General features: G+C 26.9%; 1 protein-coding gene across 1 annotated transcript; it reads right to left on the bottom strand.

Annotated features, from left to right (window-relative positions):
- Positions 1-11,347: 11,347 nt before the first annotated feature.
- On the bottom strand, positions 11,348-11,877 carry LOC105625804 (high affinity copper uptake protein 1). Its single transcript, XM_012207121.1, has 3 exons — positions 11,744-11,877; positions 11,618-11,674; positions 11,348-11,546 (listed from the first exon to the last, which is right to left on the bottom strand). The coding sequence occupies exons 1-3, from the start codon at positions 11,875-11,877 to the stop codon at positions 11,348-11,350; spliced, it is 390 nt and encodes a 129-aa protein (XP_012062511.1).
- Positions 11,878-15,086: the final 3,209 nt, after the last annotated feature.

The following is a 15,086-nucleotide window of genomic DNA, read 5'->3' on the forward strand; positions in this document are numbered from 1 at the left end:
AAGTTAAAGTTAACGTTCTACGTGTATGTCTATACGTAGTTATTTAGTTAGGTAGTTAGTAGTACGTACTAACTAAATAGGAAAGAAGAGAGTAGAGACATACTATTATATATATATATATATATATATATATATATATATATATATATACATCCTTTAGGCGATCGACCAGACGTAGAACTTTTACTAAATTAGTAGACTCCGCCATCACTGAGAGTGACTACATTATTATAAGAAAAACTTTTATTAACTCTCTTCATTAATGATTATCAATAATTAATTTAATAAATTAATAAATCAATAATCAATTTAATAAATTAATAAAAAAGTGTTTGGTACAAACTTTAAAATAAACATATTACATCAATTTATAAAGATTTTTATTTAAACCGTTATGTTTTCAATTTTCTGTCTATAATATGTGATGAATCTATAATATATGATGTGTTTTATAATAAGTTTGCGTAAATTTATAAATAAATTCAGGATACAAAAATAATACAAAAAGTATTTATATAAACATTTGTATTAGCTGACATTATTTCTGAACTACACATTTTCATCAATTCTCATTACAAACTGAGCTAGATACACACATTTTTGTCTTTAGTTAATAGTAAACATCTTAAATTAAACTAATAATAATATCTGAATTGAATCAACTAGGTTCAGTTTGTAATGAAAATTAGTAAACACAAAAATACGAAAATACGAAAACATTGTAACTGATAAGATTGTACAGCTTTTACACGAAGCAAATGTTGTCACGATACGACAGCTCTAGAATACCATATTGGATTAAGAAACGGTAAAGATCTCAATTTAGAAATTTTTTTTGAAATTTTTTTTTGACGTTTTCGACATAAATTCTACCTTTATTCTTAATTCTACATATTGCGTATGCTTTAATCTTGGAAAAAGATTTTTGAATCTATATAAAAAAGGAAAAAAGTAATTGTTATACAAAAATCATATTATGGTTTAGTCAGTAATACAGTCGGCTTTAGGATCCCCTCAAGATTGATCCCATCAAACAAGATGCGCGTAATTTACTTAAACATCAATCTCAATTTATGGATCTACAGTTTGTCATCAAGCATTAAATTATTGGATAATCTTAGTAAGAACACATATAGTTTACGTCTTACTTGGAACTTTTACTCCTTGCAAGTTGTACTGTAATTAATTCAATGCCTATTCAGTATTACATATGATTATTATATTATATTATATTATATAATTACATTATACATTTCACCAATGTACAGAGCTCGTGTTATATTGATATCAGATATTATTACATGCTTTTATCAAGGATTTCAAGATTGCTGGTAAAGGACAAGTTTTCGTTACAGATTGCTCATAGTACTTTCGTCGCCCGGTTAGAAATCAGTTAAAGAAAATTGTATTATATGAAATATACTAACTTGCTCTTTCTATTTGCATATATATTTCTAGTTGCATATATAATGTTTTTTTTCAGTTCGTAAATGCTGAGATTAATAATACCGAAGGCTACTACCATTATCAAAGAGGGAAAGAATATTATTTCGTACAGTGTACTGCATGCATCGTTGACATTACAATTTGAATAGCATTCTACGAACAACCTCGTGATCTTTCATACTCTTCCATACTTGTGCGCAATCTCCATTTATATAACCTGAGCGAAATTACCACCTGCACTATGTAACACAGATACGAAAACAGATTAAGGAAAATTATTTCTAACGATCGCAGGAGCTACTGATATTATCACAATATTTGTTTGACGATTAACTACTTAGATAGATTACTATCTTTCTCCAATTTAATTAATCGCTAGAATAATACAACTTTTTATTCTTTCTAGATATAAGTTCTTTTTGTAGATAATTTTATTTATATATATTGATTAAAAAGGTAGGCACTTTAATTTTAAATTATTTTAAATGTTCCTCGTCCCAATCCTATTTATACTAACTTACAATGAAAAACCTTTGGAAGCTATATAAGCGAAAATGTTATATACAAAATTGTTATATACAAAATTGGATAACTGAATATGGATTTCAAATGATAGTGAGGAACATAACAGTTCCCAATTTATTTCAAAATCTTTGATACAAGAATATCTTTACATGTTAGGAACTAGGAACAGAGAAATTCAATCAGTTACGTAATTGATATTGTCAATCGATCATATTAAGGTGGCACAAGGATATAGATAATGCATATTAGAATCGATAAAGCCATGTAAAATATTTACATAATTTCAAATCGTTTCGTATTGTTACTGGTTGTACAACCGAATATTTTGTATATTACATATTAATATATATCTTTAAATTAGGATTAAAAGCCCTAATTTAATTAAGATTTTTTTAATTAATTAATAAATGGAAAATTTAATTAATTAATTTAAATTTTTTGAATGTTATAATAATAATATTTATTTTAAATTTAATTAATTAATTAGGATTAAATAGAATGTTTTAATATTTTAAATCAATTTTTAAATACTGATAGAGATTATAAACATTTTAATTTTATCAAAATTCCAATTAACCAAATAAATTTTAAGAAATATTTTTACTATTAGATTTGTATATTTATTATAAATTCTACGATATATATTATATACGATATATATTATATTATATATTCTAACAAAATTTTCTTAATTTTTATGTTAATGCTTTTTTATGATAACTCAACGAACACATCATTGCTGTATAATATAAATATACACGTGTTATATGGCATATTATATTATTAATTATGTAATTAATTATAATTGATATGTGTTAAGAATCAGATAAAATTTAAAATTTATCTATTAGTTGTAGCATTAGAAGCATGTTTCGCAAGTGAATACATTGTCGTAGACACAAACACGAAAGTTCAAAGATATAAACTTTGACTTTGTATTCAATACTTCTTATCACATAGATGTGTATATCATCACATCACAAGAAATCGAGCCGCTTATAAATCTTCGAATAAGGTGATTTGATATCGGATATGGTATACAAATGCTTCTCTCTATCAGCCAAAACGTTCCCTCGTTTATCCGTTATTCGCGCATCGCAAACTAACGAAGGGATGCGAAAGGTCACACGCCAACCAGATGGACAGCCGATAGAGACTCGACCTGGCTTCTTTCTTTATAAAATGGGTCAGAACTTGCTCACGCGGATAGGAAGTGACGCTACCACGAAGATCGTAGGCACGGAATTTCAAGTTTCACCACAGTTAAGCTCTTGAATTTTCTAGCATTCTTCGCGATGCATACCTTCGTACTGATTTTTCACTCAAAAATCATATATCAATTTAAAATGTTATAGATAATTAAAATGTTATAGATAATTAAATATAATTTAACAAGAATAATTTAACAAGAGAATAATTTAAGTAAAACTATAATAATTATATATAAAAACTATAATAAATTAAGTATAACTATATGTAAAATATATTGTTAATAATTATATAATAATTATATAATAATTATATTTATAATTATATTGTTTAATAGTAACAAAAAGGATAATATTTCTTTACAATCTTCAAACTTGAAATCATCAACTTTCATTGTCGATTATTTTCTGCAATACTGATTGAGTTCTTTGTGTGTATTATTTTATGTCATAAGAATTATTTTGTCAAAATAATCGTGTTTGAATATGATTTAAAGTAGCTATAAGTAATCAATAATTTTGTTTGTTCAAGGCAAATTTTTTAAATACTTTTGCCTTCAAAATATACATTTCAACTTCAATAAGAGATTTGAATAAATTATTCCTAATATATATAATATATATATTAATATATATAACATATTTTAATAAAAATCGAAGAAATTACAATTTATTTATGAAATAATTATGATATTTTTTTGCTCAAACTTCTAGAAAACATTTAAAAGGCGTAGCCAAGCATTACAATCTCTACAGTATAGTTTTTGATATTATCTATAAGTTACAAAGAAGTTTCACAGCGCGAAGTTCTCGCAGAGGTCACGATTCGGTTTAATAAGTTCGTGTTTCTTGCGCTGCAAAATGTTCTCGCCCATGCATAAGCGTTGTCGGGAACTAATGCAGGAAGAAAATTACGAACGGTCTGAGATCTGATACTGCGGCCCATTGCACCACGTAATTCCCTACATAATTTCAGGCCGACTTGCACAAGCTTGCGCCGATCTAGGACGCCGTAGAAAGTTCGTGTCTGATATCGCTTCGCACACCCGTGACGAAAATCGTCGTTGAGAAAGACGTCAGCGCTGAGGAATGCAAAGAGCTGATGCAATTTGCAGCCGCCATGCTGCGAACACTAGGGTGAGCATAAATCCTCGACTCGGTTCTGTGCTCACCCGCATCTGAAAGAAGTAACGCGGAACGCGCGTGGATTGTGTCGCAACGATTTTCTTGCGACCCGCGTATACTTGCATACCAGATCGCGTGTCCAACATTATCGCCCTTATGTGTCATGCGTTATATGCTGACGGAGGCCAAGGTCATGCCGACCAAACGCGCGAGAATACGCAACGATCCATCAAGCGAGAAAATCGTTTTTGATCGAATTTCTCGATCAAGCAAAACAACATTTTTTCACTAAAGACATTTATTAAAGAAGTTGTAGAGAGGACTATATATAATAATTTTAAAAGGATATTTATTACAAAATTTTTCTATGCGCAATATGTAAAAAAAAAAAAATTAATTAATTTTCTTTTGTAACAATTTATATATACAACAAATATCTAATTTAATATAGTTAAGAAAATAGTTTATCCAATATTTTTCTTATTTGTGATTACGTCTCTTATATCAAATTGTTTACTAAAAAAATTTAATTTATGAAATTTAATTTTATTCAAATATGATACAATCTTTTATATCAAAATTTTTTACTAAAGATTTAATTTAGAAACTTAATTTTATTTAAAAATAATAAAATTAGAAATAAAATTAATTTTAAAAACGCAACTAAATTTTTTACAAGTAAATACATATTACTATAGACGATTTCGTAACTTAATTAGATCTTACAAATATGTTGATAACATATATTACGTGATACTATATATGAAAAGTGAATGTTATGGAAAGAACGGGTTACGTTTAAGTGTTCGTTAAACTTGCGCACTTTTCTTATCAGATTTCGCAGAGCTGCCGCAAAATGTGACGCCCGATCGTATCTGCAGAATAAGTGTTTTTTAACGCGCATGCCTGACGGACATCTCAGATTTATACATATATATGGTCGCAGCGCATTTTATTTTTACGTTTCATAAAATGACGTTCACTACCAGCAATTGCTATTTAAATGAATTTTGTATACCGAGCACGCAGCGTTCCTTTGAATTTATTAGCATCTATTTATGACGAAAAAATTTATACATAACAAAAGATATACGAGGAAATAAGACATCGCGCGACATTTGCGAATATAGTCGAGTTATCTTTCTGCGATGACCTCATTATAAGCATCCGCTTGATTAAGTATTTTCCATCTCCTTCGAAGCAAATAATTATTATTATTACGTATATGTATAATATTCAACGTTTTAGTGTTTAAATATCAATACGATAAAAAAGTCACGTAGAGCTGACTGTCATATGTTCCACGAAAGCTGACATAAATATTCATTATCGTTATACAATTAAAAATTCGCAAAGTTTTACCGACGTATATATGTATGTATATATGTACGTGGTGCATATTTATAAATTGTATTTTATATATGTGAGAAAGAAGTCCGTATTGCCATCTACCAAAAGAATCGCAAACTTACTGTTTCAGTGATTCAGTTATATTATATGAATGTAGTTTTCAAGATTTACACCAAATTATTTATATAACATATTTTATTTAATGCTATTATAGCCAGTAACACTTATAAATTGTATTTAATCTTATTTATAAAAATTATTTTTATTACGAATCAAACAAAAAAAGATTATGACTAAACATAAAAATTTCTTATCATTATAAAAATCATAAATAATTTCTTTAATACTATGGCAAACATAATTATGCATTTGAAACAAAGTTTAATAAATGTTGTTTCAAATGCACAATTATTTTTGTTACATTCTGTATATGCAGACTTTTCATTTATGCGGAATATAATATTTCACTAAGTGCTCTCTACACTTCCTATATCATTTTACTTTACAACATGCAACACGTAGAGAACCCAATTTGGACATGGGCCAGAAATTTTCCAAAACTCAAAGACACACACGTCTCTTGGAACCAATGCAATTACCATTTGCTGATATTCAGACAGATTTGTCTGGAAATTTGTAGAGAGTAACGAATCGTTCCACGAAAATTTGGTCCGATGCATGAAGAACGAATTTTCCTCTTTTCTGCCTCTCCAATATTTTACCGCAAAATTCATCATCTATTTGATGTATGATCGCGCTATTTGAATTTTTATGGTTTCAAAGGTAAAATTTTCATGGTACTAAAATTTGTATGATTTCAAAAAGCACAGAGAAAATACATATAAAGTTAAAAAGCTTATATTTTCAAATCCAAATTTTTAATTTTTAATTCTTGACTATAATTTATTGTGAAATACATAGGGTTAGAAAATATATATATACATATAAGTGGCATAAATATATATGTATATATGTACATATATTCTTATTCTAGCAATATATGTACAACATAAATATAAGTATTTTTTTTTATTTATTTATATTTTTAAGACAAAATTGTAGGATAATGTAAGTGTTCGTAATAAAAAAATATAAAAAATTAATATACATTATTTAAGTTATATATAAATTGTATATATATTTATTTCGTAGGACAAATTTTAATTGTAAAACAACGTCCACACAAAAAATCATATATTTTACTGCAATGTATTTTCTGCATGTACTTATCACGAGCTAAACAAAAATGCTTTAACTTAAGCAGCTGAGCAAGTTATACGTCTACCATGTATTAACCAAGGGTAGCTTCAACTAAAGGGCGAATCGGGAAGGGCGCGATCCGTTCGAGGGGTTGATGCGTAAAGCAGGAATATACGGTTTACCAGCTAGCGACGCCAGTATCGATCAGCCGCACACACGTGTAATTCAGCGGTGTCTGGATTCGACGACGATTCCCGACGATGATTATCTATCTAGTCTATATTTCCAATCTATATTTAGAAAAGGATTCAACGTCAAGGACATAAATAAGGAATATTTTGCTTGCAAATACATATTATATATTTTCTTAAAAATTTTAATTTCTCTAAAAATAATATTTTTATCACAAATAAAACAAAAAAAAAGATTTAAAAAACAAATTTTTTAAGATATCTAATCTTTCTGTTGTAGAGTAACATCTAGAGTTGTATCTAATATACCTATAAAAGTACATAAAATATTACATTTTTTAAAAATAATATTGCGTAATATATAACATATATATTTAGAGTTAAATTGAAAATATAACGCAGTTTTTATCGAACAAACTTATCTGTATTAAAAAAGAGATATAACAAATTCAATTCAGTAAATTTTTTCTTAATGTCTTATCAAAAAATATTTCAAGATTATTGTATCAAGTGCATTAATTAATTTAAAATTATATTTAATACAGTTTATATAAAAATGTATACTTACATTTTTTTAAATTATACAAATGCGAAAACTGTGAACTTTTATTATTCATGTTTCTTTTATTTTCAAGTTGAACACATTTTATTTTTTGGAGTTAAAAACAAAGTTGTTTTATACGTGACATCAATATTCATAGCAATGATGTTAACCAGTGCTTTTATTTATTTATAATGTTTAGATAAATAAATATCTTCATGCTTATTTATTTAAATATTATAAATAAACAAATAATTAAACTGCTAATTTATTCCTTCATTAATCGACAATTAATCACTTTATAAATATATCTCTCTTTCGAAAAATTGTATTACTACTATCAAAACAATCTATAAAATATTTTATTTATTCTTGCAAAAACGTATAATAAACTTACAACGTATAAATGTATATAAATCATATAAAAAATACTATTCTGATTTTTTTTAGAAAAACAGAGTCCAGATACCAATACTATCAATGCAAGTTTAGTATTAATGCAAACGAATATCGGCGGAAATGTTAATTTAACGGACAAAATATGTCCTTCATACCCCCTTAATTTTATTGATAAACGTCGATCATCCGTAATAGTTTGACATGTATATGTGTATTGTTGAAAGATCATACGTGAATAATAGTCTACGTTTTCTATTATATTGCACGTTCGAAAAATAAGAAATTATTGCAAACAAATAGGAATAGAAAAAGACTAAATAAACAGAAACGGCAGGGGAGTAAATCGCAATAAGAAAAGAAAAATATCCAAGTTGCTGAGCTGCAATCTGCATGGATTATTAGGTTCAAAAAGCTTAATGCACAAAGGCCGCTCAAGGCTACTGGTTGCAGAAAAAGCGAATATCAGAAAAAAGAAAAAAAGTACATCTCTAAATAAAAAGATGTGCAACTTTTGAATATAATTTTGAAAATAATAAAAGCGTGAGCTTAATCGCCGGAAATATCATAAATGTTTTTTCTATTTGCTATTTTAGCTATCGATTCATTTATGTAAAGCAACGGATGTCGCTCGATAAAAGAGATTAACGAGCAGCGATGCTTGGTGTACATTCAGAAACATCTTTTATCATTCTGTCTGCTTCGAGACATTCAATCATGACGGCGCTTTGTATAAATTGCATAGTAATGCATGTTCCCTGCATTTATATTGTTAGACACGTTCCATACGTTATACTTTAAATTAAAATATATAGAGAACTGAGAAAGAAACTTAAAATGTAATATTTTTTAGTATATATATATATATATATATATATATATATAATATATATTAAAAAACTAATATGATATATATGAAATTAATAATTAATAATTAATATAAAAATACAACTAATATATTTAAAAATTGGGATTTTTCTGGATAATAATAAAATTTTCTTATATTTTTTTTAGCATATCTTTCTCTTTAAATAATGTAATAATTTTATATTTTAAATATCATCTCGCAAGAAATATCAAAACATTATTATTTCTTGTTATTTACTTAAATTAAACATGATTAAAATATTTTTATATATTGAAAAAAAATTTGGAGTCCATTGTTTCATCTCGATATCATATTTTTTCTTGTTTCAAGCACATTATCATCTATTTTCGGTGTGATCGTGCACGCTTCAAATGAGTTGGGCATTTCTCTTGAGACTTGCAATTTCCAAATGTAATTTCAGAAAATAAAAAGGATACTCTAAACATACGAGAAGTGCAGGCTCTTTTCAAATAATGATTTAAAAAAGATAAAAAATTGCTAGTAAAGTCTAATTAATATTTGTTCACTTTTCAGCTATTACTTTTTTCAAATATTATTTCTTCCTGTTGACATTAAAAAAATTTAATGTAATATAATTGAAAGACAATCTAATTAAAAATTATTTAAATTCTTTTTGAAATTTTCTTTAAAATTTTTAACATTAAAATTTCTTGTGTGATATCATATTTTATTTTTGTTGGAACGACTGCCATTAATAATACATTAAATAGGTCATATTTATTTGTCATGTTATTTGCAATTTCTTCTGTGAATAATGTAATTTTGACAAAGCATTCTTTATTGTTATAGTAAATGTTTTTAATGTTTAAAAAAAAGGATTAGATTATAGAATCTCATTAGGAGAATTAACACGTTAACGTTCTTTTCTTAAAAATGAGTAAGGCTATTTTCTTAATTTTAAATGTAAAAATTATATTATAAGTTATTATTCTGTGCCACATCAATATATTTCGAAACTTTGAAGAAGTTTGTTTTGATGTTAAAGAATACAATATATTTAAAAATATTTATTTAAAAAATATTTATAGACATATTGAGAAACAATAAAAATTTTATTTGTATCTTTTAACTGTAAATATACAGAATACTCACAATCTCACATATTTATTATAAAGATTTTTTTGTAAGAATTATTTTAAAAAATATTTCTGTCATTTAGGATATAAATATTAATAAATTGTTAACTTTAAATATTTATTAAATCTTATTAAATTTATAAATGTCCAATAATTCCGCCTTGATACTTTAGTTGAGTTATCTAAACAGATTAAAAGATAATTAATTATTTAATTAATTAATTAATTACCTTCTTAAATAAGGTATATTATATTGGAAAGCTGTATCATTGATTATTTTTATTATGTAAGATTATAACAAATTGATTAAAAATAACAAGTGTACAAATGATTTTAGAACTTAAATTGAAATTTGAAAAAATCAATTCTATGATACATTCATATTAGTATAATTATTTCAAATACATTTTTATATTAAATAATAACAACGTAATTTAAATACTTACATTTTTCCATTTTTCAATAATAATCATTTTATTTTTCTATGATACATTTTCACTTCAGTGATGATGATGATTATCATGATTATTGTCTTCTTCCGATTCTATTTTGTAAGCAGAAAAATATGTTATGCACCAAATGCAGAAGAATACAAATAGCAGCAACCAAGATATGGAATTGAATCTATTCCATCCGAAAATAATCTGACGGATTGATAGAAATTGATTGCCATTGGATTTCGAGCAACAAATTGTTGCGTTACTCTGGTTATCCGTCATGATGTCAAACACTCTTAAATTATTCGACGAGTGACAAAATATTCGACAAGTATTCAGCGATTGACTTACGTCTGCTTGTCTGATAAATACGTACTATCATTATCAAAATCAATCATGAATGCCTTTAATAAATTAGATTAGATTAGATACTGCTTCTAGACAACCGTCAATTATCTGAGAATATAAAAAGGAATGATTGAAGTACCAAGAATTAATAATAAATAAAGAAATTAATCCGGGACTTATGTGTGTGTTTGTATCTGGATATAAATAATTCATTTTTAACAAAATTTGCTGAGAAAAAAATTTATTAAATTTGAATAAATATTTCTTTGATTAGTTTTAGTGAAATATTTACAGTAAATAAATATTTAGAGATATGAAAAAATAACAGTTGGATCAAACTAATGATTTTTGTATCTAATAAATATATGTTTACATTTAGTAAATATTCCGTTAAAACTGTTCAAAGAAATTGAATTTGTTAAAATTTAGTAAACTTTTTTTTTAATATAACCTATGCACAATTATAGTAGAATATTAGAATATTATATATATATATTATTAACTGATTATTTTAATAGAATAAATAGTTATTTAGAGTAAAATAATTTAGAGTAAAATAATTAATTATTAGCATGTGATTGAAAAATTATCAACTTTAATGTTTAAAAAATGTATTTACGAACAACAATCTGTATTGTCATTATTAGCTTTGTCCCATTGGAACAACCAATATCCAAGAGCTGTTCCAGTTCCGACAGCGATGCAGAGCCAATAGTTGTATGTCATAAAAATAAACATAAGGAAATAGCCAAACACTATTTGGATTACATGCAGAAACGTTTGAAAGAAATGCACTCCGGAAAACAACAATGCACTGTAATAATAAACAACGTAATAAAATATTGTGAACACTTTACGGAAATCATAATTAGTGTTCACACATACTTTCTCGATTTCTTCTGATTCTTTCTGAGAAACGTCGTATGCGCAAAGAGATATTCACTGAAACGTACGATTATGACTCGATTGATAACTTGCACCTTTTTCATGTTTTAATAAATATTTACTCACCGATAAGATTTTAGTCCTTCATATAATGCAGTTAGAAGAATAACGCCGATTACGGAACCAATCATTCCTTGAGCGTTATTTATGCGCCATTCTTCAAACAGAATAGTTTCCGCGACGCCGCCATGAAATGACATCTATAAAAAGTGTTTGATTATAATAATTACGCTTATATTTAATAGAAAAAAGGCATGATAAAAATTTCAGGCTACGTCATCAGCATCCTGCATCTTACCTGCATCTTGTCTTAAGATATTACTACCAGATACTTTCGTAAAAGACAACACGAGCTTTATGATATCGTCGTGCGAATAAGTTTTCAGACTGTTATACATCAGACTGTATCTTTATCAAAGATATCTTATCTCTTATATCTATTTATACTTACGTTAGGAGTTTGAAGAATCAGAAAAATCTATTTGATATAATGGATATTTTAACATTTTATTTATTTCTTATTTAAAAAATTATTTCAAATAAATTATTTCAAATATCCATTATTAAATTTTAAAACAGTTCATAAATTAGTTATTAGTTATTAGTTATAGATTATTAATATATATATATATATATATATATAATCATATATGTAATTATAACAATAAAAAATAAAAAATCTAAGAAAGATAAAGAAAGAAAGAAAATTAAGTTATAATTTTTAAATTGTTCACAAATCATATTCCATTTTACAGAGATTGCGCAAAATGTTGTTTACTTTATAGGGCGTCTAATAATAGTATATTATGTAATCAACGCTACCCCTTTTTTGTATAAAAGAAAAATTGTATCATCTCTTAGAAAAAATCTCAGTAAAAATTTCATATATCAGCAAGAGATAAATATTTTTATATCAGCATCCTCCATCTTGTGGGAGCCTTAAAATGTATACGACGTTACCAGCTGTGTACTATGTACACAGTAGAGTTACTAACTCAAAGAAAACAGATAAAAAGGAAGATACTAAGTATCTGTGTTTCATTACAAAGAGCACTTCTACTTGAAAGGTACTTAATACTTAAGATAATTAATAAATAATGTGCGACTGTAGAAATATCATAAAAATTATTCTACTAAAAGAATTTTGTGAATCTAGGTAAAAACCTAGATTAGAATGACAGTCAAAAGCTGCATGAAAATTATGCATATTGAAACATTTTACGCAATACACTCTGAAAAATCCTTAGGGATTGCTGAAAATGTTTAATAAATTTAACTAATAAATAAAAATATCAATTAATTTAAAAATTAATTAATAAAATATGATAAAGTAGTGCTTGGTTCATAGTTCTTTATTTGTCTTTTTAATATACAATTTAATTCTAGTAATAATATACTCGAACAATTTAATTATAAATTCCTAACATTGCTATTTTATGAAAGCTAGTCCTAAATTAATTTAAATTTTTAATTAAAATGCAATCATGTGCAAAAGCCACATTGATATCACTCGTTTATATTGCACGTTAGTTAAAATCAGTTAAAGTCAGTTAAAATCAACTTGCGAATTCGGTCTTGACAGTGATTAATAAAATATCACACAATCGCCAGTGAGCCAAATCCTCACAATTGTGAAAGAGGCAAAAAGTTCTAGATGTTAAATAAATCGATTTCTCTCGTTTCTCTCCCTCTTTCTCGCCAACTTTTTTCCCCCCGTTTGGATGCATACGCCGCCACTACTACTATCCTTGCTGCTCGACGATCAACCAAGATGCCTGGCCTGCGTGAACGAGACGGGCGCAACCTGTAGCTGATCCTGACCGACGCGCCTCCCTCCGGAAATTTAGCCACGTTCTCAATCCTCAAAGCGCTTCTGTTCAGTGCCATTCTTACCGTGCGGCTGTTTGCATCGTCAGCCTTTTGCCGAGGAAAACCCCGGCCCACCTTGCACAACCTGCGGATTGTCGTCGGCGGCTACGGCAATGTGTGTTGGATGCAGGTATATCGTTGATGCAACGAAAGACAAATCGCGCACGGAACGCCGCGACGCAACCCTTCGGGGGTGACCATGAACGGTGCCGGCTTACCAAGCTATCGCGTCGGGGTGAAACTTTAGTTCTGACGATGTGGCGATTGTAAGCTTAATATATCATCCATGTGCATATTACAAACGGAGATATTAAAAATGCGTGCAGATACTGTCGAGAAAGGAGAGAACAGCTGGACGAGTGAATGAGAACTATGTTTATTGATAAAGGATGTGCGATGAACGACTGTCTGTGATTAGTAATCGTCGACGACGAGGGTTATTCCTTTAAGAAACGAATATCGAATATATTACCGAACGTTGAATGCGATCAGAGAAATGTGAGTATCTCTATTTTCTATAGTTTAAGTATAATCTAATGACAATTTCTCACAATTGCACGCGATAAATATAAAATACGTAATGTTATATGTAAACTCAATAATTATATAGAGGAATAATTCATCAATAAGTAAAACGTTATTCTAAACTTCAAATTGCTTGTATTTCTCCTTTATTCATATTAGTATTTCGCTCATTAGCATTTTCATTAAAACTATATCTCTTGTTAAATGATTGAGTAGGGTCAATGTTCTATTACGAAATGCTTTTTATATATGCATGTTCTTCAATGCATATATACATGTATGATTGTGTATTTGTGCACACAGCATCCAATAAAATTAAAATAAAAATTTCAATTTTATATTGGATGCTATGTATATGAAAATTGAAATAAAAAGTTTCAATTTGACATTAATTTATTTCTTTCAATTTTCTTATTTTCTTATTAAATTTTATAAAATTTTATAAAATTTTATAAAATAGATTTTTATTTCTTACAATTTTTTTATTTCTTGCAAATTTGCAACAAAAATTAAAAAATTTTAATGAAACGTTTATTAAATGTAATGTAGATATAATTATGTAGATATAATTATGTAGATATAATTATGAAAATTAATGAGTGCAAAATATATATATATATGCAAATTAATATACAGTAGATTAAAGAGATTTATTTTGTAAAGATTTATATTTATAGGATTATTATATCCATAAAATATATATATATATATATATATATAAGTAGAAATTTATTTACACATATTTAAGTATTATAAGCAATATTAAAATGTTATTTTCAAATATTATATTAATTAAAAATATTGATTAATTTCCTTATTTTTTAAATTATTGTCTAATAGAAAATGCTTAATTTTATTTAATCTATTTTATTTAATCTAACGTTGCAGTAATTAGTTTAAAATTTTCAATTTTAGTTTAAAAATTTAATATATATATATATGTGTGTGTGTGTGTGTGTGTGTGTGTGTGTGTGTGTGTGTGTGTGTGTGTGTGTGTGTGTGTGTGTGTGTGTGT

The sequence above is a fragment of the Atta cephalotes genome (assembly GCF_000143395.1).
Source record: "Atta cephalotes unplaced genomic scaffold scaffold00001, whole genome shotgun sequence".
NCBI classification, from domain to species: domain Eukaryota; kingdom Metazoa; phylum Arthropoda; class Insecta; order Hymenoptera; family Formicidae; genus Atta; species Atta cephalotes.

Excerpts from the sequence above, each read along its gene's own strand:
- LOC105625804 (XM_012207121.1), bottom strand. The coding sequence starts at position 11,877 with ATGTCATTTCATGGCGGCGTCGCGGAAACTATTCTGTTTGAAGAATGG. Across the intron at positions 11,675-11,743 it reads GAAGGACTAAAATCTTATCG|TGAATATCTCTTTGCGCATA; the intron begins GTGAGTAAATAT and ends CGTACGTTTCAG. Across the intron at positions 11,547-11,617 it reads AATCAGAAGAAATCGAGAAA|TGCATTGTTGTTTTCCGGAG; the intron begins GTATGTGTGAAC and ends TTATTATTACAG.